The sequence below is a fragment of the Phocoena sinus genome, chromosome 13 (genome assembly GCF_008692025.1).
Source record: "Phocoena sinus isolate mPhoSin1 chromosome 13, mPhoSin1.pri, whole genome shotgun sequence".
Classification (NCBI taxonomy): Eukaryota; Metazoa; Chordata; class Mammalia; order Artiodactyla; family Phocoenidae; genus Phocoena; species Phocoena sinus.
In genome coordinates this window covers 19,752,349-19,774,759 of record NC_045775.1, presented here as the reverse complement: position 1 = coordinate 19,774,759, position 22,411 = coordinate 19,752,349, and the positions used below count along the sequence as shown (strand labels likewise).

At 51.7% G+C, this 22,411-nt stretch overlaps 1 protein-coding gene and 1 long non-coding RNA gene across 10 annotated transcripts in view; both read left to right on the top strand.

Annotated features, from left to right (window-relative positions):
- Positions 1 to 17,276, top strand: part of DTNB (dystrobrevin beta) — a 248,412-nt gene extending 231,136 nt beyond the window's left edge. For 3 of the 9 annotated variants that reach the window (XM_032652769.1, XM_032652764.1, XM_032652770.1), the window contains 3 exons: positions 6,898 to 7,057; positions 7,845 to 7,934; positions 16,962 to 17,276. In XM_032652769.1, the coding sequence (XP_032508660.1) occupies positions 6,898 to 7,057; positions 7,845 to 7,934; positions 16,962 to 16,981 (270 nt within the window). In that variant the 3' untranslated portion in view covers positions 16,982 to 17,276. Of the gene's footprint in view, positions 1 to 6,897; positions 7,058 to 7,844; positions 7,935 to 15,115; positions 15,151 to 15,935 lie in introns of all 9 variants that reach the window. The other 6 variants (XR_004352834.1, XR_004352832.1, XR_004352833.1 and 3 more) reach the window with 6 other exon arrangements.
- Positions 17,277 to 19,709: 2,433 nt separating this feature from the next.
- On the top strand, positions 19,710 to 21,114 carry LOC116764451. The gene is made up of 2 exons (XR_004352887.1): positions 19,710 to 19,813; positions 20,752 to 21,114. It is a non-coding gene; the product is annotated as an uncharacterized LOC116764451 (long non-coding RNA).
- The last annotated feature ends 1,297 nt before the right edge of the window (positions 21,115 to 22,411 follow it).

Sequence of the window (22,411 nt, the reverse complement as noted above, 5' to 3'; positions counted from 1 at the left end):
CTTTAATCCAACATGATCCTAAAGCCAAGGGCTGAAGTTTGAGATCCATGGGGAAAATTATGCCTTCCCAGCGGTCTGAGCTTTTCTCTTTCTACTGCTCTGAACAAAGGCAATGTCAGGAGTCTGGTTTCTATCTTCCTCAGAAGGCATGTCCTGGGCAGTGATCCCAGGAAGGGGGCCTGATTATTTTCAAGCTGATGGTGGGCAGTAGGTTTCATTTCCTGATCCTAGAGATTTAGCCACATGTGGCTGTCTACCCCGTCAATCCCTCTTACCTCATTCCCCGTCATCATTTTCCTGTTAAAATATTTGCAGAGGTTCAGCTTCATGTTCTTAAAAAGCAACCTATTTGTTCATCTCCGGTCTTAACAACTGTGACACTCAGTCCTTGGGTGGTGATGCCTGGCTCCAGTCTCACCGAGATTTACTGAGTACTTGCCACATGTTTAATACTGGGTTGGACAGCATAACTGTCCAGATAACTGTCCAGATAACTGTCATACAGTGCAGTGAATTTGAATTTCACAGGCCACATACTTAGGGAAAAAAATTATTTAAGTGGCCTTAATTTCCCTCTTGGGCGCTCACTTTCTGAGATGGGCACTTAGTCTGGGCATTTCTAGGAAAACTCTGAAGCCAGTCATTTCAGAGATTCTTATCCCCTTTCCTGCACCCAAAATGAGTGCTGCACCTTGGGGCCTTTTGCTGGGTGCTGTGGCCTCAGTGGAGGGGTGTCCATAGCTCCACGTTGACCTGTGCTGAAGCCATCATGTCCTTTGCTTGTTGGCCAGGCCTGGTTCTTGTGGGCAGCACCCTCCATTCGGTGGCTGAGGCATCTGAGTTCGTAGACTCCCCCAGCATCCAAGGTCCACACCTGAGCTCACCGAGGCTCTGACTCCTCTGTGATGGACAGACAGCTTTGGGCTCCTCACTTCTCACAGTATCAGCCTATGGGAAGCAATTGGCTGCGTGGGGTCCTTCCTTGAGGCTGCCCAGGCAACCCAAGAAACGATCTTTATTCTCTCCCCTCAGCCCTGGGAAGGCCCAGGAAAGGCCTGGGCATTGCCAGTATCCACCACTTCTGCGATCTCCTACATCCCAAACTGTGCTTGCTCAGGACTTTCCTGCAAAGCCAAGCCTCTGCATCAGACTTTCTTGCCTTCTCTGTAGATTCTCTCGCCTTCTTCCCGGCTTCCTTACCTAGTTTGTATTGGGGCTGAAACTGCTAGGTCTGATTGCTCATAAGCACTTTCCAAACTAGAATGAATTTTATGCTTTATTATTTGCTCCCTCTCCCATAAAAATGGCCAAAAAAGCAGAGGGTGATAATTATAGGGTGAAAGGTGGAGGTTTTTTCCCACAATACAGTGATTAATATGTGATAATGTTATCTGGACAAAACCGGACTCCTAAGGTTTATAAACTAGTCGGGAAGAAAAGATATATACCCTGAAAGACTAAATAATAATAAATGTTTTGTAACCACTGACAAAATAGAAGAGAATATTTCAGAAGATAGAACATGTTGAATTGTCAACGGAAAATTATTATAAAAGTTAAACCGGGGGCTTCCCTGGTGGCGCAGTGGTTGAGAGTCCGCCTGCCGATGCAGGGGACATGGGTTCATGCCCCGGTCTGGGAAAATCCCACATGCCGCGGAGTGGCTGGGCCCGTGAGCCATGGCCGCTGAGACTGCGCATCCGGAGCCTGTGCTCCGCAACGGGAGAGGCCACAACAGGGAGAGGCCCGTGTACCGCAAAAAAAAAAGTTAAACCGGGATAAAAACATCAAAAAGAGATTTCGTAGTATTCCATTGTATGGATTAACCACATTTTAAGTCAGTCACCAGTCAGTAGATTTTGGGGTTATTTCCACTTTTGACCTATTAAACTAAATGTTGCTAATAGACGTTTGTGTACAAGTTTTGGATGAGCATATGTTTTTATTTCTCTTGGGTACATACTCAGGAGTGAAATTGCTGGGTCATATGGTAAGTTTACATTTAACGTTTTAAGAAGCTGCCAGACCGTCTTCCAAAGTGGTTGTACCATTTTACAGTCCCATCAGCAGTGTACAAGGGTTTCCCTTTTCCCACATCCTTGTCAGTCTTTTTGATCGTAGCTATTTCAGTCAGTAAGTGGTATCTCTTTGTGATTTCAGTTTTCTTTTCCCTGAGTACTCGTGCTGAGCATTTTTCATGTAATTTTTAGCTCATTTGTATATCTTATTTCATGAAACGTCTATTCAAGTCTTTGCCTGTTTTGTAATTGGGTTGCCTGTCTTATTATTCAGTTATAAGAGTTTTTTTATATGTTCTAGACACAGGTTCTTTTTTTATAATTTATTCTATATTTATTTCAGCTTTATTGAAGTATAATTGACATATAAGATTGTAAGATATTTAAAGTATACATTGTAGAGACTTAATAAACCTATACATGGTGAAAGGATTTCCCCATCTAGTTAATTAACATGTCCATCACCTCACATATTTATCTTCTGTGTGTGTGTGAGAACATTTAAGTTGTTCTTTCTTAGCATATTTCAACTATACAATAGTATATTACCAACTGTAGTCACCATGTAATATTAGATCCTCAGACCTTATGTTTTAGCCGGAAGTTTACACCCTTTTACCAACCTCTCCCCATTCCCCCACCACTCAGCCCCTGGCAACTACTTTTCTACTCTCAGTTTCTGAGTGTGACTTTTTTTTAGATTCCACATATTGATGATACCATGTGAAGTGTTTGTCTTTCTTTGTCTGGTTTATTTCACTTACTATAAATAACACAGCAGGATTTCCTTCTTTCTCATGGCTGAATAATATTCCATTGTACATATATACCACATCTTCTTTATCCATTTATCTGTTGATGGACACTTAGGTTGTTTGCATATCCTAGCTATTGTGAATAATGCTGCAGTGAACAAGTGTATATGGAGTTCAAATGTCTCTTCAAGATTCTGTTTTCATTTTCTTTTTTTAAATTTATTTGGCTGTGCCAGGTCTTAGTTGTGGCACGCAGGATCTTCTTTGCAGCGTGTGGGATCTTTTAGTTGCCGCATGCAGGATTTTTTAGTTGCAGCATGTGGGATCTTTAGTTGTGGGATCTAGTTCCCTGACCAGGGATCAAACCTGGTCCCCCACGTTGGGAGCACGGAGTCTTAACTGCTGGACCACCAGGGAAGTCCCTGTTTTCATTTTCTTTGGATATATACACAGAAGTGGGATTATTGGATCATATGGTTGTCCTATTTTTCATTTTTTGAGGAAAAATGCCACTTTGCCTAGTGGCCACACCAGTTTACCTTCTCACCAGTAGTGCACAAAGGTTCCCTTTTCTCCATGCCCTCCCCGACACTTTTTTTTTTTTCCTCTGGTTGCATTGGGTCTTCGTTGCTGCGTGCGGGCTTTCTCTAGTTACGTCAAGCAGGGGCTGCTCTTCGTTGTGGTGCACGGGCTTCTCATTGCAGTGGCTTCTCTTGTTGTGGCACACAGGCATCGGTATTTGTGGCAAGCAGGCTCAGTAGTTGTGGTACACAGGCTTAGTTGCTCCACGGCATGTGGGATCTTCCCGGACCATGGATCGAACCTGTGTCCCCTGCATTGGCAGGCAGATTCTTAACCACTGCACCACCAGGGAAGTCCCGAGGTGGCTTCTCTTGTTGCGGAGCGCAGGCTCTAGGTGCCCGGGCTTCAGTAGTTGTGGCACGTGGCCTCAGTAGTTGTGGCTCGCAGGCTCTAGAGCACAGGCTCAGTAGTTATGGCTCACGGGCTTAGTTGCTCCGTGGCATGTGGGACCTTCCCGGACCAGGGATCAAACCTGTGTCCCCTGCATTGGCAGGTGGATTCTTAACCACTGCACCACAAGGGAAGTCCCTGGGCATTTGGGTTTGTTTTCACTTTTGGGCTATTATATATAATGCTGCTATGAACATTTGTGTACAAATTTTTGTGTATACATAGATTTTCATTTTATCTCTAGTATATACATGTAGGAGTGGAATTGTTGGGTCATATGGTAGTGAGTGTTTAAACTTTTGAGGAACTGCCAAACTGTTTTCTAAAGCAGCTGCACCAGTTTTATATTCCTACCAGCAGTTTATGAGCGTTTCGATTTCTCCACATTCTTGTCAACACTTGTTATTATCTGTCTTTTTTATTATAGCCATCTTAGTGGGTGTGAAGTTGTAGCTCATTGTGGTTTTTTGGGTTTTGTGTTTGTTTTGTTTTTTGGATGCATTGGGTCTTCGTTGCAGCGTGCAGCCTTTCTCTAGCTGCGGCGAGCAGGGGCTACTCTTCGTTGCGGCACACGGTCATCGCGGTGGCTTCTCTTGTTGCAGAGCACGGGCTCTAGGTGTGTGGGCTTCAGTAGTTGTGGCACGCGGGCCCTAGAGTGCATGGGCTTTAGTAGTTGTGGCGCACGGGCTTAGTTGCTCCGCGGCATGTGGGATCTTCCTGGACCAGGGATCAAACCTGTGTCCCCTACATTGGCAGGTGGATTCTTAACCACTGCACCACCAGGGAAGTCCTGCTCATTATGGTTTTGATTTGCATTTCCCTAATGGCCAATAATATTGAGCATCTTTTCATATGCTTATTGGATATTTGCATATCTTCTTTAGAGAAATGTCCATTCAGATCCTTTGCCTGTTTTTAAATTAGGTTACCTGTCCTTTGATTATTGAGTGTAAGAGATCTTTTTTAAAAAATATTTATTTATTTATTTAGGCTGCACCAGATCTTAGTTGCGGTACACGGGATCTTCCTTGCAGCTTGCGGACTTCTTAGTTGCAGCACGCAGACTCTTAGTTGTGGCATGCATGTGGGATCTAGTTCCCCGACCAGGGATCAAAACCGGGCCCCATGCATTGGGAGCACAAAGTCTTACCCACTGGACCACCAGGGAAGTCCCAAGAGATCTTTATATATTCTTTTTTTAATTAATTTTTTAATTGAAGTATAGTTGATTTACCATGTTGTGTAGATATTCCTAATATAAGTCCCTTATGAGATATATGATTTGCAAAAATTTTTCCCATCCTCTGAGTTTTTCTCACTTTCTTAAAGGTGTCCTTTAAAAATAGTTTTTAATTTTAATGAAGCCGAATTTATGTTTTTCTTTTGTAGTATATACTTTTTGTGTCATATCTGAAAAGTCATTGTCTAATCTTTCCCTCTAAGAGTTTTATAATTTTAGTTCTTATATTTGGAATGATCCATTTTAAGTTAGTTTTTGTATATAATGTGAGGTAAGAGTCTAAGTTCATATTTATTTTTATCATGGAACGATCTCAAAAAGTATGCTAACTTTGCTGTACAGCAGAAATTAAACACAACATTGTAAATCAACTATACTTCAATAACATTTTTTAAAGTATGCTAGATGATAAAAGCAAGTTGCAAAATGATATGTGCAGTATGATACCCGTTCATGCAAAATTTAAAGGCACGAAATATCATATATTATTCATAATTACATATGTACCCATAGGTAAAAAGTTTCACGCCGAAACCTTTGACAGTGGCTGCCTCTGAAGGGAAGAGAGGAGGGGACTGGAAAGAATTAGTAGTGAAAGGGGTCTTCAGATTTATCTGCTGTGTTTTTAGGTTGGAATAAATTTGACACAATATTAATTATCAATTTGAGTGGTCTATTATGTTCCACTTTTAAGCTTTCTGTATTTTTTTAAGTTTCTCAAATTAAAACACACAGACACGAATCAAAGCAAGAACGATGGAGAACAGATCGTTTCCGTTTGGTCCGGTGCTCACCCTGGGTGAAGCATTGAGCTGGGGCTTTGTGCACACAGCCTGTCAGCCTGTTCGAGGTGGCAGGTTCTGTTTGTACGTGGGGTTTCTGAGCCAGATCCCAAAAGATAATTATCTTCCTTTGAACTCATTTGCACACTTTGGCTTATATTTTCCCAGTTTTGCTTCCAAAGAAAACCCCGGTCTATGTGCCACCCTCAGTTGCCCTTCCTCTGAAGAGCAGCAGAGCCCAAATCTCAGCGAGCTCCCTTTAACCGGAGTTTTTAAATTTTATCCCATTGCTCCACGCTTTCTCCAAAACTGAGGCAGAGCCTCACAAGGAAAGTTTGGTTTCCACTAAATGTGTGTCCATTCTCACCTAGTCCCCACGGGATGGCTCACAGAAGACACACCTCACTGTGTGTGCTTGACGAGTGTAGCACGACGGGCCAGATGACCAGGCTCCTGGGAACAGCCTGCAGCTAGACTCCTGACCCACAAACTCAGGCGCGCTCCCTGTGGCCTGGCAGCTGCAGAGGCGCAGAACACGTGTCATTGCCCTTAAAGTAGAAGGGCTTGTTCCAGCATCTCCCGCTGATGAGATGTGCAGCCTGACACAGAGCTCTTCCTCTCTTCATCCTTGTTTTTCTTCTGTAAAATGGATGCAAAAAAACATGTGCCCCTTCTACTCACAAGTTGTTATGAGGATCAAATGAAATAATGCACCTGAATGTGTTTGCAAACAAAACTCAAAGGTGTTTGTATATTATTTCCCAGCTGTGTGGCCCCAGCCCCTCGCAGATCCTCCAACCAGCCACTCTGCTCCATCTGTCCACCTGGAAGGCGCCCCCTCCCTGTGCACGCCTCTACCCCTTTCCCTCCCGCTTTTAGTCCGTTCTTCAGTGTTCCTGCTGCCTCTTCTCCCTCCTCCCCCTTTGTTCTCTCCCTTTCCTTCCCTTTTCTTCCTCTCACCAGTGCTGGAGGCAGCCTGACTCCTTCCTTTCAAATGTGATTGTGCACTGCATTGCACCACTGAACTGAAGCCCTGGGCTGGCTCAGGTTGACTGAAAAAAAGGACTTTCCCCTTCCTCAAAGAGGTAAGGCACCTGAGTTGACATGTTTTATCTCTTTGATTCTCCCAGGCTCAGGCCACAGGATCGCCACAGACGTCGCCCACTCACGGAGGCAGCCGCCCGATGCCCATGCCCGTGCACCCCACCTCCGCTGGCTCCACACCCACCCACTGCCCGCAGGACCCGCTGAGCGGAGTTGGCGGGGACGTGCAGGAGGCCTTCGCCCAGGGTGAGTCCGGGAGCAGAGTATAATGGAGCGCTGAGGGGGTTTGGAAACGTGGACAAGATTCCTACTGAGGTTTTCCCAGTTTCTTTTCTTTTGTGCACTTCGCTTTAAATGATCAGATTTTCACATACAGTAAAAATAAGTCAAGCGCTGACCCCTTCTCATTAGATGGGCTGGTCTGCAACAGGAGGTCTGCAGGCTTTGTACATGTGCGAAGTACAGGCCTCCTGGGCTTCTGTGCTCTTTTTTCTGGGTTGTGGGAAGTGCCTTGTCCTCTGGGCTTTGCCTCCTCCGGAGGAATTGGATGGAAGCATCCCCGAAGTCGGGCGCTCGGCCTGGAAAGTCCTTAGAGCAAACAAGAGAAGGAGTGGAACTCGAAACAGGACCTTGCTGAAGCCTCCTTGTCTGTGGAGCTAATGGCCAGCGATGTTATGTGGTTGGGGGAAGACAAGGCAGCTCAGGAAGTCTTCTTGGGGCGGAGACAAGAGCAGGGAGGTGGAGCTGGCGAGTAAGTCCTGCCTGAGCATTTGTTCTAGAATCCACCTCCTTTGATTGTGGCTGAGAAGTATGGAGTTGACAGGGTCCTGCTCTTCAGGTAGAGAAGAGGGAGGAGGACCACAGACAGACCTGGGTACTGGTGCTCCCGACGGCCTGGGAGCGGGCAGCGCTGCTCGGCCCATCTCCCCCTAGGAGTTCTGCCCTGAGTCCCAGGGCCCCACCGACCCAGGCGTTCACTCAGCTCTCTCCCCCCGACCCACGTGGCATCGCCATCTGCTCTGACTGCCCTCAGGTACAAGGAGAGACCTCCGCAATGACCTGCTGGTGGCCGCTGACTCCATCACCAGCACCATGTCATCCCTGGTGAAGGAGCTCCACTCAGGTGACGCCCACAGCGCCCGCCCAGCCTCCCACCTCCCCCTCCGCGCCCTCCTCGCCGCCTCACTGCGTGGTAAAGCGTCTCCCTAATTTCACCACGCGGTCGTCTTGCCTTCCAGGGATGCGCTGGATGCCTTCATCCTGGGAGCCTCTCTCCCACACGTGATCACATAGAGAGAATCACACGTTTAGGTTCCTCTTAAGAGTGTGCCCTGTGGAGCAAACACAATTCCGACCTTAAAGAAATCCAGCTCAGTTAGGCCCCTTCCTCCCTTAATTTGCCTTCCATCTGTGCTTCCTCCACAGCTGCTCTTTCCTTAGGCCTGCTCAGCTGTCTCGCTGCAGAGCGTTCCTGGATGACTGGAACCGCATCAGCTGCAAAAGCTGCTGGACTTGCTCCCGGCCGCCTTTCTGCTCTCTCCTATTTGATTTGGTTTTGAAACCCTGTTCTCTCCTTTTGTCCATGACGAGGCTCTGATTTCACTGGAAGTTCATGACCTGAGTCTGTTGCTTCCTTCGTTCCTCGTGTTCAGTCTTATCTATGACTTCTTTCTCAGTCTGTCTGTCTCTTAGCTATTTCAGTGATTTTCCAGAGACCCTTACCTCATGGCATATTTCCCCTTACATAATACCCGGGAAGGAGAAAAAAATAGAAGGCCATTCCCATTATCAGCATGTCTTCAAGAATCCCCATGATTCCATCAGTTTTGAAGCCGTCAGGTATTTTGCTAATCTTTTTTATGGTGGTCAGATTCCCGTGTTATATATTAAACAAACACATTCCCTTCCTAAGTGCTGTGGGTCACTCATACAGGTGGCCCTCTTTTGTGTCTTTCCACCTAATGTAATGCTTTTGGATACCTTGAACTAGCTTAACAAGGTTACTGAATAGAAATATAAAGCAGGTTTTCTGTGGGCCGTTCAGACACATGTACTTACTGAAACACAATACATTGAAATCATCTGTGCATGCGCTTAGGGAAGGCGAGCCTTGTGTACTCCTTCAGACCTTTGTAGGAGAAAGCATATGCCTTTAGTGTTGTCATGGGACCAGGCCGAGGTCTGGCCCACGGCTTCGCTCTCAGATCTGCTGTTTTCATTTAGAAGAGAATAAGTATGTGGCCTGTGTTGTTTTTTTCAGTTAAGATGCCAGTTCTCCTGTTCAGTCAGCATTACAGTAACACTGTCTCCGTTCTGGTACCATTTCTCAAGCCCTTTTAGAAGCACTGCTCCCCTCCACACACACATAAACGGAAGAGATGACCACCTTTGAGATGACCTCATGGGCGATTAGAAAGTCCCTTCCCTAACATAGCTCCCACAGATGCCAGAAATCCCACTTCTGGAGGGAATTTCTTAGGGGATTTCAGGCATGGAAATGAACCACACTCATGCCTCGTGGCCACGTATTAGGTTTTGTGCCAAATGAGTGGTTCGTGAGCTCATCACACTAGTTTGGGAGGTAACTAGACATCATTAAACACAAAGCACATAGAGACCAAACAGCTTCATAAGTAAGGGTATGGGGATACTCAGCAATCTCTCCTAGTAAGAAAGGATAGTTTTTTTTTTTTTTTTTTTTTTTTGCGGTACACAGGCCTCTCACCGCTGTGGCTTCGCCCGTTGCGGAGCACAGGCTCCGGACGCGCAGGCTCAGCGGCCATGGCTCACGGGCCCAGCCACTCCGCGGCATGTGGGATCTTCCCGTACCGGGGCACGAACCCGTGTCCCCTGCATCGGCAGGCGGACTCTCAACCACTGCGCCACCAGGGAAGCCCAGAAAGGATAGTTTTAACAAAACCATGTAATATATTTGAAAGGTACCTTAGAGATCACATTGTCCACTCCCCTTACTTTAGAAATGCAGTGAGTGATTATCAGAAAGGAGATTTGCCTAAAGTTACACAGCTTTAAGGGGCAAAGCTGGTCCTAGAGCTTAGGTCTGAACATTAAGCCGATGCTCTTACCACCACACTGTCCTTATCCCCGCACAGGACAAGGGATCATGTCTGCAATCCCACGAGGGCCCCTTTCACTGATGCTCCACTCTAAGTCCACGGTAGATGTGGACTAGCCCCACACAAGGCCCAGTATCTCTATCAAACACAGAGGTAAACTCCCTTTACATGCAAGGCTGCCAGTTTCTCAGTGAGTGGTAGAGCCCAACACCAGCGTGTGTTTTTTTTAAAATTTTTTTAATTTATGTTTTTGGCTGCATTGGGTCTTCATTGCTGCACGCGGGCTTTCTCTAGCTGTGGCGAGTGGGGGCTACTCTCTGTTGCGGTGCGCGGGCTTCTCATGGTGGTGGCTTCTCTTGTTGTGGAGTGCGGGCTCTAGGTGCACAGACTTCAGTAGTTGCGGTGCACGGGCTCTAGGGCGGGCGGGCTTCGGTAGTTGCAGCATGCAGGCTCAGTAGTTGTGGCTCGCGGGCTCTAGAGCGCAGGCTCAGTAGTTGTGACGCACGGGCTTAGTTGCTCCGTAGCATGTGGGATCTTCCTGGACCAGGGCTCGAACCCACGTCCCCTGCATTGGCAGGCGGATTCTTAACCACTGTGTCCCCAGGAAGTCCCCAACCTGTTTTTACCATCACTGTCGAGATTTTCTTGAGGATGAGAGTAGGTGCCCAAATTATCTTCCATGTATTCTGTACGGCGTGGACATGCTGTTTATATCCATAGCTTGCCCTCCTCGTCTTTTCTGAAATCTTTTCACAAATAATGGACTCTTAGAGTTGGAAAGGATCTTGGAAGTCATTTCATCCAGCTTGCTGCCTGATATAAAAATCCTCTGTTTGAATATTCCCAGCGAGTTCATTCATGACCAGCTCTCCTCACTGGGAAGTTCTTCCTTATCAGGGAGCCAAAATCTGCCTTTCTATAGCAAATTGATCCTCATTCCACCCTCTAAAGCTACCCAGAGTGAGCTCAGTCCCTCCTCTCATGTCAGCCTTTCCAGTATTTGATGGCAGATCACGTGGCTCTCCCGCAGCCTCTCCTCTTTAGGCAGCCGTTCACAGTTCCTTCAGCCATTCCTCATGTGACGTGGGTTTCACTTGACCATCCCGTGTGCCCAAGTGTTGCAGGGCCCTGGTTCAAAGTGCGTTTCCAGGGCTGAGCACGTCTCCACATTGCAAGGGGTCTTCCCCCTGACCCCCACTCCACCCCCAGCACAGTGAGCTCTGCCATCTCCCTGAGCAGGCCCCAGGGAAAGTAACCTTAGATGGCATTAGCTTTTTTCCACACAGTCACTTTGCACTGTTCAGGCATTTTAAGTTTGTCATCAGCTAAAACCAGGTTTTTGTATGTTTGTTTTGTTTTTCACAAAAGCCAGTGTTCATCTAGGTATTCCCTGCTGTACACTTTTATCATTGTTTTCTTGAACCTGAATGCAAGGTATTAGCCATATACCTAGTAGATATCATCACCTTAGAGAAGCCAGCAATAGAGCCAGAAGCTGGGTGGGTGACATCAGACTGCACTGCTCTGGGCTCAGGGCTTATGGGGACATGATGCTGCAGCATGGACCACACAGGGTGCAGACTAGGTGATTTCAGCACCCTTGGAGACCTGAAGCCATGAGCTTTTAGCTAGGGTTTCATGCCAAGCCTCCTAAGCTACTCGCTTCTCCCTCCTCCTATGCTTCTACTGTGCCGAAGGGTCACTGGCCTCCTTGGACTTGTTTTCACAGCAGGGGAAGGTGCAGAGGAAGAAGAAGAGAAGATGCAGAATGGGAAAGACAGAGCTAAAGGCAGCTCCAGGACCCCTAGTCTGAATGGGAGCCAGAGCCCTAGCCCCTGAACGGAATCCCCCTCTCCCCTTTGTTTCTGCCTTCCTTCCTGCTGCCACCTTTCCCCAGAGCTTTCAGACCTCCACGGATCCTTCTCCCTACTTTTCCCAACTGACCATCAAGTTTTTCCCTAGAGGTGGTTGTGTCAGTGGATCAACAAAAGCTTTCTGATCTCCTGACACTATGATAGACGGATGGGATACAGGAAGTAGATACAATTAAAACACCAGACGTGACCCCTTGCCTCAAGGAGTTTATAATATAGTGAGGAGAGCAAAATTAAGATATGCAAAATAAATAGGAGATAAAAGGAAGTGGCAGGAAAAGTTAGTCATCGAACTTTGAGCGTATGATTATAAATACAAGAAGAGTTTCTGAAAAGGCAGAGATGATTGTGGACAGAAGAGCCAGATGGTTTTGTGGCTTCTCGGAGGAATTAAAAGCAACACAGAAGGGTATCAGCACGGGACAGTAATGCTTCCTCATTTTATTGTATATAAAACCTTCTTAAAAATAATGTATGTTCAAAAGAGCTGTGCTAACTGATTTCCATGTATAATCTCATTCAGTCCTCAACGACCTGGTGAGATATGTAATATAATGATATCCCCACTTTACCAGTGAGGAAATAGGTGCAGAGAAAGTTAGATCAACTAGCTATTAAGTGGTAAAGATTGGATTTGAGCTAGGTCTTTCTCACTCCAAACTTCATCCTCTTAATCTTCATGTTTCTATGTTGCCCTGAACAGATAACACATTTCTCTTTGGACATTTGAGAGTTAGCTGTTATTTCTGTGATGTATTAATATGTCCAGTTGCTGGATTCCTTCAAAATATAAGCTCCGCAAGGTGGAGACTTCGGTCTGTTTTGTTCAGGTTGTATCCCCAGGGCCTAGAACAGTGCCTGGCATGTAGTGGGATGTCAGTAGGTTCATAAACGTAAGGAAATAAACAGGCTGGTGCAGCAGAGCGCTTTGTCAGGGAGAGAAGTGGGTGGCTGCCCGGAGGAGGCTGTGGAGCCTGAGGTGGAGCCGGCCCAGCTCTCTCGGGTCCCTGCTAAATGCTCTGCACGTAACACACTCTTCCTGTTTGATTCCACGGCCCCATGAGGAAAGGCTTCTAGACAGGGCTCAGGGTGGTTAAACAACGTGAGGCAGTAAGTGGCAGAGCCTGGACTCAGCCCAGGTGTCTCTAACACCAGTGCCCATGCTTCAGTCTGAGCCGACTGCGAGACCACGTGAAGGGAGAGAAGTCTTAAGGAAGGGTGGAAAGAAGTGGATACGGGAAAGGAAGTTGTGATGGGAAAGGGGGAGCATCTTGGGAGGGGTGTGTCCAGAGCTTTTACCCATAGTGGCTGGTGTGGATAAGAGAGTGAGGTCTTTGAAGTTTGTCAGCAAGGACACTGGAATTGCCAAGGAAGAAACGGAGAGAAGAAGAATGTACTCCAGGTGCTGAAATCATCGAGTGAGTCAGAGCAAGGCCTGGGAGAAAGTGGACGATAGCTATGATGAATTGCTGAGAATGATGTATTTGGCATGGCCGTCAAAAGGTCAGCAGTAGAGGGCAGCGGTGTTTGAAACATCTAGAAATGCGGCAAAGAAATGGAGAGAAGACGGACTTCCGCATACCGATGGGGGACTAGGAATAAGGCAGGAGGGTTGTAGTGCAAGAGGTGAAGAGAAGAGGAGACACACAGAGATAGATTTACGCTTATGTAAACACATGCTGCAAACACATGCATGCACGCACACACGGTCCCACCAGATCCCAGCATTCATGTGGAATGTTCTTGGCTGAAGACATAACAGCTGCTTCTTTGGCCTCTCTTCCCTTATACCCCCCTCCCTTCCCAATAGCTTTTCCCATGGCCTTTCCTCAGTCTGCCCCGCTCCCCCGAAGCACACAGAGGACTGTGCCTTGACCACTGGGACCTTGCCCTGACCACAGACTTAGACCTGGTTCAAGTCTGGATGTAGGCTCTGTCTCACACATGGACTGGGTATGGTTTCCCTTGTCTGGTAGCCGGTACCCTCAGGGTCCCTCTGTCTTGGCACCTGTGTTGCCCTGTCAACATCTCTTCTTTCTTTGCACCTCTTGCTTTGTATGTCTATGTGAAATCTTTTCGTGAGAACGCCTGAATTTCTGTTTCTGTGGCTTTTAGGTGTCATCCCCAAGGGGAAGAGTATTAAGAGTTGTTGGGGTGAGAGATGGGTAGGGTTTACAAAGGATGTTTGACTCTCAACATTGTATAAGGTCCTAGGATATGTCCCTATAGTTAACGTGTGGCTCTTATGTGGGTATAGTTCTAAAACCATGGACGGACCGTCTGATTCTCCACTGTGATCTACGCGTGAGATTTTACTATAGACTGAGGTAGCCGTAACTACTGTCACCTAGGCATTAGAGGGCAATAAGTATCAACCAGAAAGAGAGAGCGACTTGCTTCTTTGGGGTTGAAATCATGCTGACATAATACAAACACAACTGGGTCAGCAGCCTGTCAGGCGTAGTCTGCCCAGTGCAAAAACTGTGAGAGCCAAATGGGCACTTTTGAAGAACCCACGACTCAGCCACGCTTCCCAACCACATTCACCTCTGCCTCGGCCCCTCCCTGCCTACCCTGGCTCCCTGTCTGGCTGCACCCTGGGGAATGCTTCTGCTCCGCTGGATTCCCACTTTGCATCCCCTCACCTTGAGGAGTCAGTACTTACAACCAAGACTACATAGATGAAACGCAGGCTGACATAACTTGCCCCATATTACTTCAGAGCCCTAAATTCGTCTCAGCTGCTCCACGGCATTTTATGTCCCTGTGTCCTTCAGAGTCACCTCTCCCAGAACCTGCCCCCACGGTGTTGGGAGCTATAAATCCAGTTTGCACACCTAACGCTAGTGCGTGTCTGGTAGACTGACAGCAGTGGTCCTTGGTGAGAATAGATACAGGCTTTTGAGGGTCCAGGCGATCGTTCAAGATTTCAGGGTGAACAAGGGTGTGATTTAGCATCCCAAGCAGATACGTCTGCGGGAAGGAACTGCTGCTCCTCTCATAGTTTAGACCGTTTTCACCTTGTTCGCTTTCAGAACCACACGGACTGTGCCCCCTGATGTAACTGCCCCCTAGGTTTAAGGTAGATTCCTTTCTATTTTAGTAGCACTATCCTCCTCCTCCTGAGAGGCGCTTGTTTCCATGGCTCTGTCAGGTCAGTTGCAGTTGCTGGTTTTAGGTTGGGTGACTCCCCTCTGTTTTCATACCCGGTCGGGCAAAGTCGACCTACGAGGAGCAAAAGGGGAGAGGCAAGCCCAGGAGCCCATGGGTCAGGGAGGCCCCAGGTGGACATCCGGGTGGCGAAGAGACCCCGACTGTGACCTCAGCGTATCGTTTGTGTCTGTGCTGCACAGGTTAGTGGAGGAGCCGGGACAGAGAGGAAACGCGGGTGAGTACGGTGTTCTCCGCCCGCCCCACGGCCCCATTCCCTCCTCCCTTTCCTCCGTCACACTTCCCAAGCCAGAGCCACCCCGACACGTGAGATCCAAGTTGGGGTTTCCTTTATGAGCCCAGCTGCTCCTCCTCTCTGCTCAGCCCCGCCAGCATACCGGCTGGGCCGCATTTCCAGGCCCAGACCCGTCCTGCACTGCTGTGGGCCTGGGCCTCGGGCAGGCCTTGGTGTCACCTGTGTTGGGATGCAGGTGGCAGACCAGACGCCACTGGCTGAAACCGGCTCTGGGAGCGGGCGTCAGAGGTCAATCCCAGGGCTGCCGCTGCCTCCTTGCTCCTGATTTCCCCCAGCCACTATCATTTCTCTCTGGGGGTCCAAACCACAGCCAGCGCGGGATCACACTGACTCTGCCAAGCCGACCAAGTCATTTCCCGTGATGCCTGGCCAAGCTGCACCTTCTCACTTCCTAAAAAAAATTGATAGAAGTACAGATTTCCTCACAGGCAAATGCCCGTTGCCTTTAGGGATTAGTCTTTCACGCTTTTCCATCTCAGGACCTTAACTTTTATCTAGTTCCAGTTCCAAGGTATTGCAGTTTCGGGGCATGCACTGCACACTGAAAGGAAGGGACGAAAATGATTGGACAACTAATCGGTTCAAGAGAAGGGTTCTTTCAAGGATAGATGCCTTTGGTGCAGCCTTGACATTTCTCTTTATTTTTCAGTCTTTTCTTCCCTCCGCCCCCCACCTCTTGTGTTTAAAAGTTAGGCCATCTTCCTCAGTTACAGATCTTCCAGGCAGAAAAGCCAGGGCTGCAGCCCACGATCCAGAAAAGGAACTTTCCCAGGCCCTTCTCAGCAGTATTATCCTGGAGCAGCCTCCGGGCTTTTCCTGACACCCCCGCCTTCCCCCGTCTGCACCAACCCGTTGGTTCTGTCCTGCTGGCACTCCAGGACCTGCTGTCTCTGAGCCTCCACTGACTCAGGGATCGTGCAAGCTAAAGATGGGCAGTGCGAGCTGTGGAAATTGTCTCGCTGCCCTGGAAACCACGGACCCTCCAAGGCTGGGGCAGGCTTCTCCCTGAACTCACTGCGCATGCAGACGAGGCCCTTCCTGACAGCAGGCCTTGGCTGCCGCAGCCACGAGGCAGTCAGGAGCTGACTTGCCCTCGGGGAGCCTGTCAGAGCCCCTCTCCTCGGGGCACACAGGAACTGGGGGACGAGGAGAGGCGTGTCTGCCACCTGGCCCACCACTCTTCGTGCACATGAGGAAACTAAGGCCCACCACCCAGGAGCTCGGTGCCGGAACTGGAATCGGAGCTGGGTCCTCTGACCCCAGGAGGAATATTGAGAAACTCACCACTAGTGGAGAGTCAAATGGAAAGCCTGCACACTCAGGTGGACCCTTAAGTTCTGCTGTCCTCGGGCACGCGGCTAGGCTTTCTCCCCTTCCACGCAGCGCTTCTCAGCACATCTCTGCCCTTCTCCTCAGTCACGATTCTTCTTCCCATGAAACCACCACATTCCAAACCTTGCACTGTGAACACAGTTCTTTCTTTCCTGGAAACACTTCCTGACCCTGTGACCTAAGCAAGGACTCCAAAGACTCGAGATACCCCCAGAAAAGAGAATGCCCCCTTCCCTGAAAGGGGGTGTGAGTATTGTCACTCTTGGCATATCCCGAGTTGAAAGGTAAGCGTCCCAACAGCGCCATCCTTGCACATTGTCTTGTCCCCAGCAGACGTCAGCAGCCTTTGCTCGGAGACTCTTGGCAGTGCCCGGGAGTCACAGTGCGTCTGTCCTGCACAGGCACAGGGGACGTGGAGTGAGCTGGCACCGACAGGAGGAAGGCGAGGTGTTCCCCCAGAGGCGCATTCCTGTCCGTCTCTCCGCTGCTCACCTGGACCAGGCTTGCAGGCTGCCAGACGTCACCACCCGCTGGGGCGAGGGGAGCCCAGACGGTGGGAAGTGGGAGGGACTGCTGGTGCTGCCTCGGGCACCCCCCCCCCCACCTCGCCCAGTCCTGCATGAGCTGGCATCTTCACTCCCCTCCGGGCACGGTCTCATCGCTGCAACAGGAGTTTACTGGAGGTTGAAAAGGGAAAAGAAACAGCACGAATCTCCTGTGTGTGTGACCTGGTAGAGTTCTTGCTGGCGTCTCGCCAGCACTCGGGGTGCTCCCCAGGATGGGGGCACAACTTTCCACCTGACCTCTGACCTTTAAAACCAACAGGTTTTCTTCCCTCAATCATGCAGACAGCTTCAGGCCCTGCTCAGTTCTACCAACATTCACACCCTGGCCACGGTGCTAAAAATAGCCTCCTGCCTTTCTCTCTGCTGAGCCTTCCGCCCTGTTTGATGCCTGCACTGCAGCCCAGGCGGGAAGTGGGAGCAGGGAGAGAGCTCTACACTGCAGCCCGACGAATCTCCTCCTTCCCCTCCTTCCCCTGCTCCTTCCCCTGCTCCTTCTCCTCCTCCTTCCCCTCCTTCCCCTCCTCCTCCTCCTTCCCCTCCTTCACCTCCTTTCCCTCCTTCCCCTCCTTCCCCACCTTCCCCTCCTCCTTCCCCTCCTTTCCCTCCTTCCCCTCCTCCTTCCCCTCCTTTCCCTCCTTCCCCTCCTTCTCATCCTTCCCCTCCTTCTCATCCTTCCCCTCCTTTCCCTCCCCTCCTTCCCCTCCTTCCCCTCCTCCCTCTCCTTCCCCTCCTTCCCCTCCTTCTTGTCCTTCCCCTTCTTCCCCTCCTCCCTCCTCTCCTTCCCCTCCTCCTCCTCCTTCCCCTCCCTCTCTTCCTCCTTCCCCTCCCTGTCCTCCTCCTTCCCCTCCCTCTCCTCCTCCTTCCCCTCCGTCTCCTACTCCTTCCCCTCCTCCTTCCCCTCCCTCTCCTCCTCCCTCCCCTCCTCCTTCCCCTCCCTACCCTCCTCCTTCCCCTCCTCCTTCTCCTCCTTCTCCTCCTTCCCCTCCTCCTTCTCCTCCTCCTCCTTCCCCTCCTTCCCCTACTCCCTCCCCTCCTCCTTCCCCTCCCTCTCCTCCTCCCTCCCCTCCTCCTTACCTTCCCTCTCCTCCTCCCACCCCTCCTCCTTCCCTTCCTTCCCCTCGTCCTTCCCCTCGTCCTTCCCCTCCCTCTCCTCCTCCTTCCCCTCCGTCTCCTCCTCCTTCCCCTCCTCCTCCTCCTCCTCCTTCCCCTCCTCTTCCTTCCCCTCCTCTTCCTCTTCCTCCCCCTCCTCCTCCTCCCTCCCCTCCTCCTTCCCCTCCCTCCCCTCCTCCTTCCCCTCCCTCCTCCCTCCCCTCCTCCTTCCCCTTCCTCCCCTCCTCTTTCCCCTCCCTCTCCTCCTCCCTTCCTCCTTCCCCTCCCTCCCCTCCCTCCCCTCCTCCCTCCCCTCCCTCCCCTCCTCCCTCCCCTCCCTCCCCTCCTCCCTCCCCTCCCTCCCCTCCTCCCTCCCCTCCCTCCCCTCCTCCCTCCCCTCCCTCCCCCCTCCCTCCCCTCCCTCCCCTCCTCCTTCCCCTCCCTCCCCTCCTCCCTCCCCTCCCTCCCCCCTCCCTCCCCTCCCTCCCCTCCTCCTTCCCCTCCCTCCCCTCCTCCTTCCCCTTCCTCCCCTCCTCTTTCCCCTCCCTCCTCCTCCCTCCCTCCTTCCCCTCCCTCCCCTCCCTCCCCTCCTCCTTCCCCTCCCTCCCCTCCTCCCTCCCCTCCCTCCTCCCTCCCCTCCTCCTTCCCCTTCCTCCCCTCCTCTTTCCCCTCCCTCTCCTCCTCCCTCCCTCCTTCCCCTCCCTCCCCTCCCTCCCCTCCTCCTTCCCCTCCCTCCTCCCTCCCCTCCCTCCTCCCTCCCCTCCTCCTTCCCCTTCCTCCCCTCCTCTTTCCCCTCCCTCTCCTCCTCCCTCCCTCCTTCCCCTCCCTCCCCTCCCTCCCCTCCTCCCTCCCCTCCCTCCCCTCCTCCCTCCCCTCCCTCCCCTCCTCCCTCCCCTCCCTCCCCTCCTCCCTCCCCTCCCTCCCCTCCTCCCTCCCCTCCCTCCCCCCTCCCTCCCCTCCCTCCCCTCCTCCTTCCCCTCCCTCCCCTCCTCCTTCCCCTCCCTCCCCTCCTCCTTCCCCTCCCTCCCCTCCTCCTTCCCCTTCCTCCCCTCCTCTTTCCCCTCCCTCTCCTCCTCCCTCCCTCCTTCCCCTCCCTCCCCTCCCTCCCCTCCTCCTTCCCCTCCCTCCTCCCTCCCCTCCCTCCTCCCTCCCCTCCTCCTTCCCCTTCCTCCCCTCCTCTTTCCCCTCCCTCTCCTCCTCCCTCCCTCCTTCCCCTCCCTCCCCTCCCTCCCCTCCTCCCTCCCCTCCCTCCCCTCCTCCCTCCCCTCCCTCCCCTCCTCCCTCCCCTCCCTCCCCCCTCCCTCCCCTCCCTCCCCTCCTCCCTCCCCTCCCTCCCCTCCTCCTTCCCCTCCCTCCCCTCCTCCTTCCCCTCCCTCCCCTCCTTCCCCTCCCTCCCCTCCTTCCCTCCTTCCCCTCCCTCCCCTCCTCCTTCCCCTCCCTCCCCTCCTCCTTCCCCTCCCTCCCCTCCTCCTCCCCCTCCCTCCCCTCCTCCTCCCCCTCCCTCTCCTCCTCCTCCTCCTCCTCCTCCTCCAGCCAGGGCAGGAGAGTAGCCAGGCCAGGCGCCCTGACCCGTGACCACCAGAGGGAGCAGCGTCCAGGTACCGGTGCCACGGTGGCCCAGCCTCTCCCCTCTCCGGGTTTCATTCTGCTCCCACACACATGATAATCAATCCCAATTCCCAGTGATTTTCATTTATTTTTTCCTCCTCCCTGGGCTCCAGGATGTTATTTTTAGTAGCAGGACTGCTATAAATATTTATAAAGGGCAGGGACTGGAATGAAGTGAGAGGCTCCACAGCTGGCTCTCGCATCACCCACAACACACACGCCCCTGCAGACCCCTGCCCGCTATCTGTGCAGAGGCCGTGGGCTCACCCCATGGCCGTGCTCGGAGAGTCACGCGGAAGCCTCGTGAGGGAGCAGTCAGGGTGAAGCAGCGGGATGGGGCGCTCTCCATCCTTCTCTCCATGCACCCGCCTCCCTCGGTGACTCCCATTTCTGAAGGCGGTCAAGGCTCCTGCAGGGGGACGGTGCCTGGCTCCACGTTGTCTTAAGACGAGGCATGAGGGTCAGGCGCAGCTTGGAACACTCCAGATGTACGGGAGCAGGAAGGAGAATGGGAGCCGGGGAGCTGGTTTCCCCCAAGGTGTAAAAAAGAACACTCTCCCTCTGGGCCTCAGGAGAAGCCCCCGCACCTGGGGGAGAGCCTGCCGCCCGCAGCGGCTCCCACGCTGCCTGCCGAGCCCACACTGCCTAGCAGTGAGCTGAGGCCCCGGGGAGGCCGCAGCGGCTCTGGTGAAAGAGAAACCGCACGTTTCTCTGGTGTAAAAGTGCTCCCCCGCGCTCAGGAAACGGGGATCCCAGCTTGCCTGGAGGGCCAGCAGGGGCAAGGGGGAAGTAAGCAAACGGTAGGTTTTGGGGGGACACTTAGTGCCAACCAATGGGGAGATCAGGTGGGGAAGGGCTGGGCCGGGGCCTCACAGATGACGCTGTTGGGTGACGGCTTCCCCCACAGCCCTGACTTCTCACTTTGTAGGCTGTGCCCCTGAGGACAGGGCAGAATCCCCGCCTCCTGGTTCCTCCCATGAACTGCTTTCTTCTTAAAGGGCAGAAAGATTCAAACGAACGGTCAGGTGAAAAGCACCAGTGGCTTCAAAGCAGCCAGGTGCTCGGGCCAGCTGAGGTGCATGTGCGAATGTCCCCTGGGCCCTGCCTGGCCCCGCGGGGCTGACTCTCTGCTGGCCTTTGCCAATCAACGTCTTCAAACACAGGAGAGGCTCCAAACTCACAGCCTCCCACTGTTTACCAGCACCTAAGGGTGGTAAGGGGGCTGGAGAGAGCCACAGGGACCACTCAGGTGCCGGGTGGTCCATTTTTTAAATAAATTCTCTACAGTTGATTTCTTTTCGAGCTAGAATATTTACCAGTATCTCAGGCCCATGAGGTGCCTCCTGACTGCTTTGCATCTGCTTTAGAATGCAAACCCATATCAAAAGCTTGACGCTGGGTCCCTTTCCTCAACCCTGACCCGGAATGGGACACAGGTGGTCATCCTGTAGTGGGTACTCACTTCTTAATTGCTCTGTGACCATTCAGGAGCCAGCCTACTTTAACCTAGGCAGAGGATCTTTTGAGAGAACTGGCATACACTGTCAGCATCGTGGGCCCCGTGGGCTGGTGCTGATTTGTAGCTGTGAAGACCCCTGGAGAGGTGCCAGATGCATTCTGGGTCTCGAGGGAGTCGAGGCCCCACCAAGCTCAGGTTCGTAAATCCCAGCCATGCTGAGGTTCCATTTATTGTCACAGCCCTCTCTTCTGCTGGGTGTGCTTTCTCTACCAGCGCACTCCCCCTCTTTTGCATTGCTTGCGCCCTGCTCCTGCAGCCCGTTGACAGCTTCGGAAAGGTACAGTTGCTATGGCGATGCCTGGAGCCATCTGAATTCCTGCTGCACCTTCTGGAAGAAAAGGGCGTGTGAGGAGCCATGTAGTAGATTCCAAACCTAGCCTTCCCTAGCCTCCTCTGGGAAGGGGTCAGGGGTCAGGTGACTGCTACAGGTGGAGTGGGGGAGGTAGGTAGCCCACCTTCCTTGGGCAGATATTCCATCGCAGCAAGCCACATGCACCTGGACAGGTTCTCCGTGTGTGGTTCAGAAAGCCAAGTGAGGTCTCCTCCCAGGGCCTCTTAGGTGTAAGAGGCAATGCCAGTGGTTTTCAAACTTGGAATCAGTATCCCCTGGGGGGATTCTTAAAATATGGAGAGCTGGGTCCCACCCCCAGAGTACCTGATTCAGTAGCTCTGGGGCGGAGCTGGAGAATTTGCAGTTTGAACAGGCTCCTGGGTGGTGGTGGTGCTGTAGGTCTAAAGAGCACACTGTGAGGACCACTGTACTGCACATTCATGAGGAGAAGAGCATCCACGTCAGTGCCAGAAGCCCTCGCCGGTCAGGTGGAGGAAGGCCAGCGTCCGCTGTCTGCTCTAGAGGGAGGAGCGGCTTCCCGTTCCAGGAGGGCTCTGCAGTCGCATTTCTTGGCCAGGATCCCCGGGGGACCGGTGATCCTAGACTGTTTCTTTTTGGTCCCCACCAATCAATAAACAAAGATCTTCCCCTAGAATGACGGTGGGGGCAGCATCACAGGCGAGGCCTTGAACTTGCAGAAGACCAACCTCACATGCATAGTGGCTGAGTGGGTCCTGC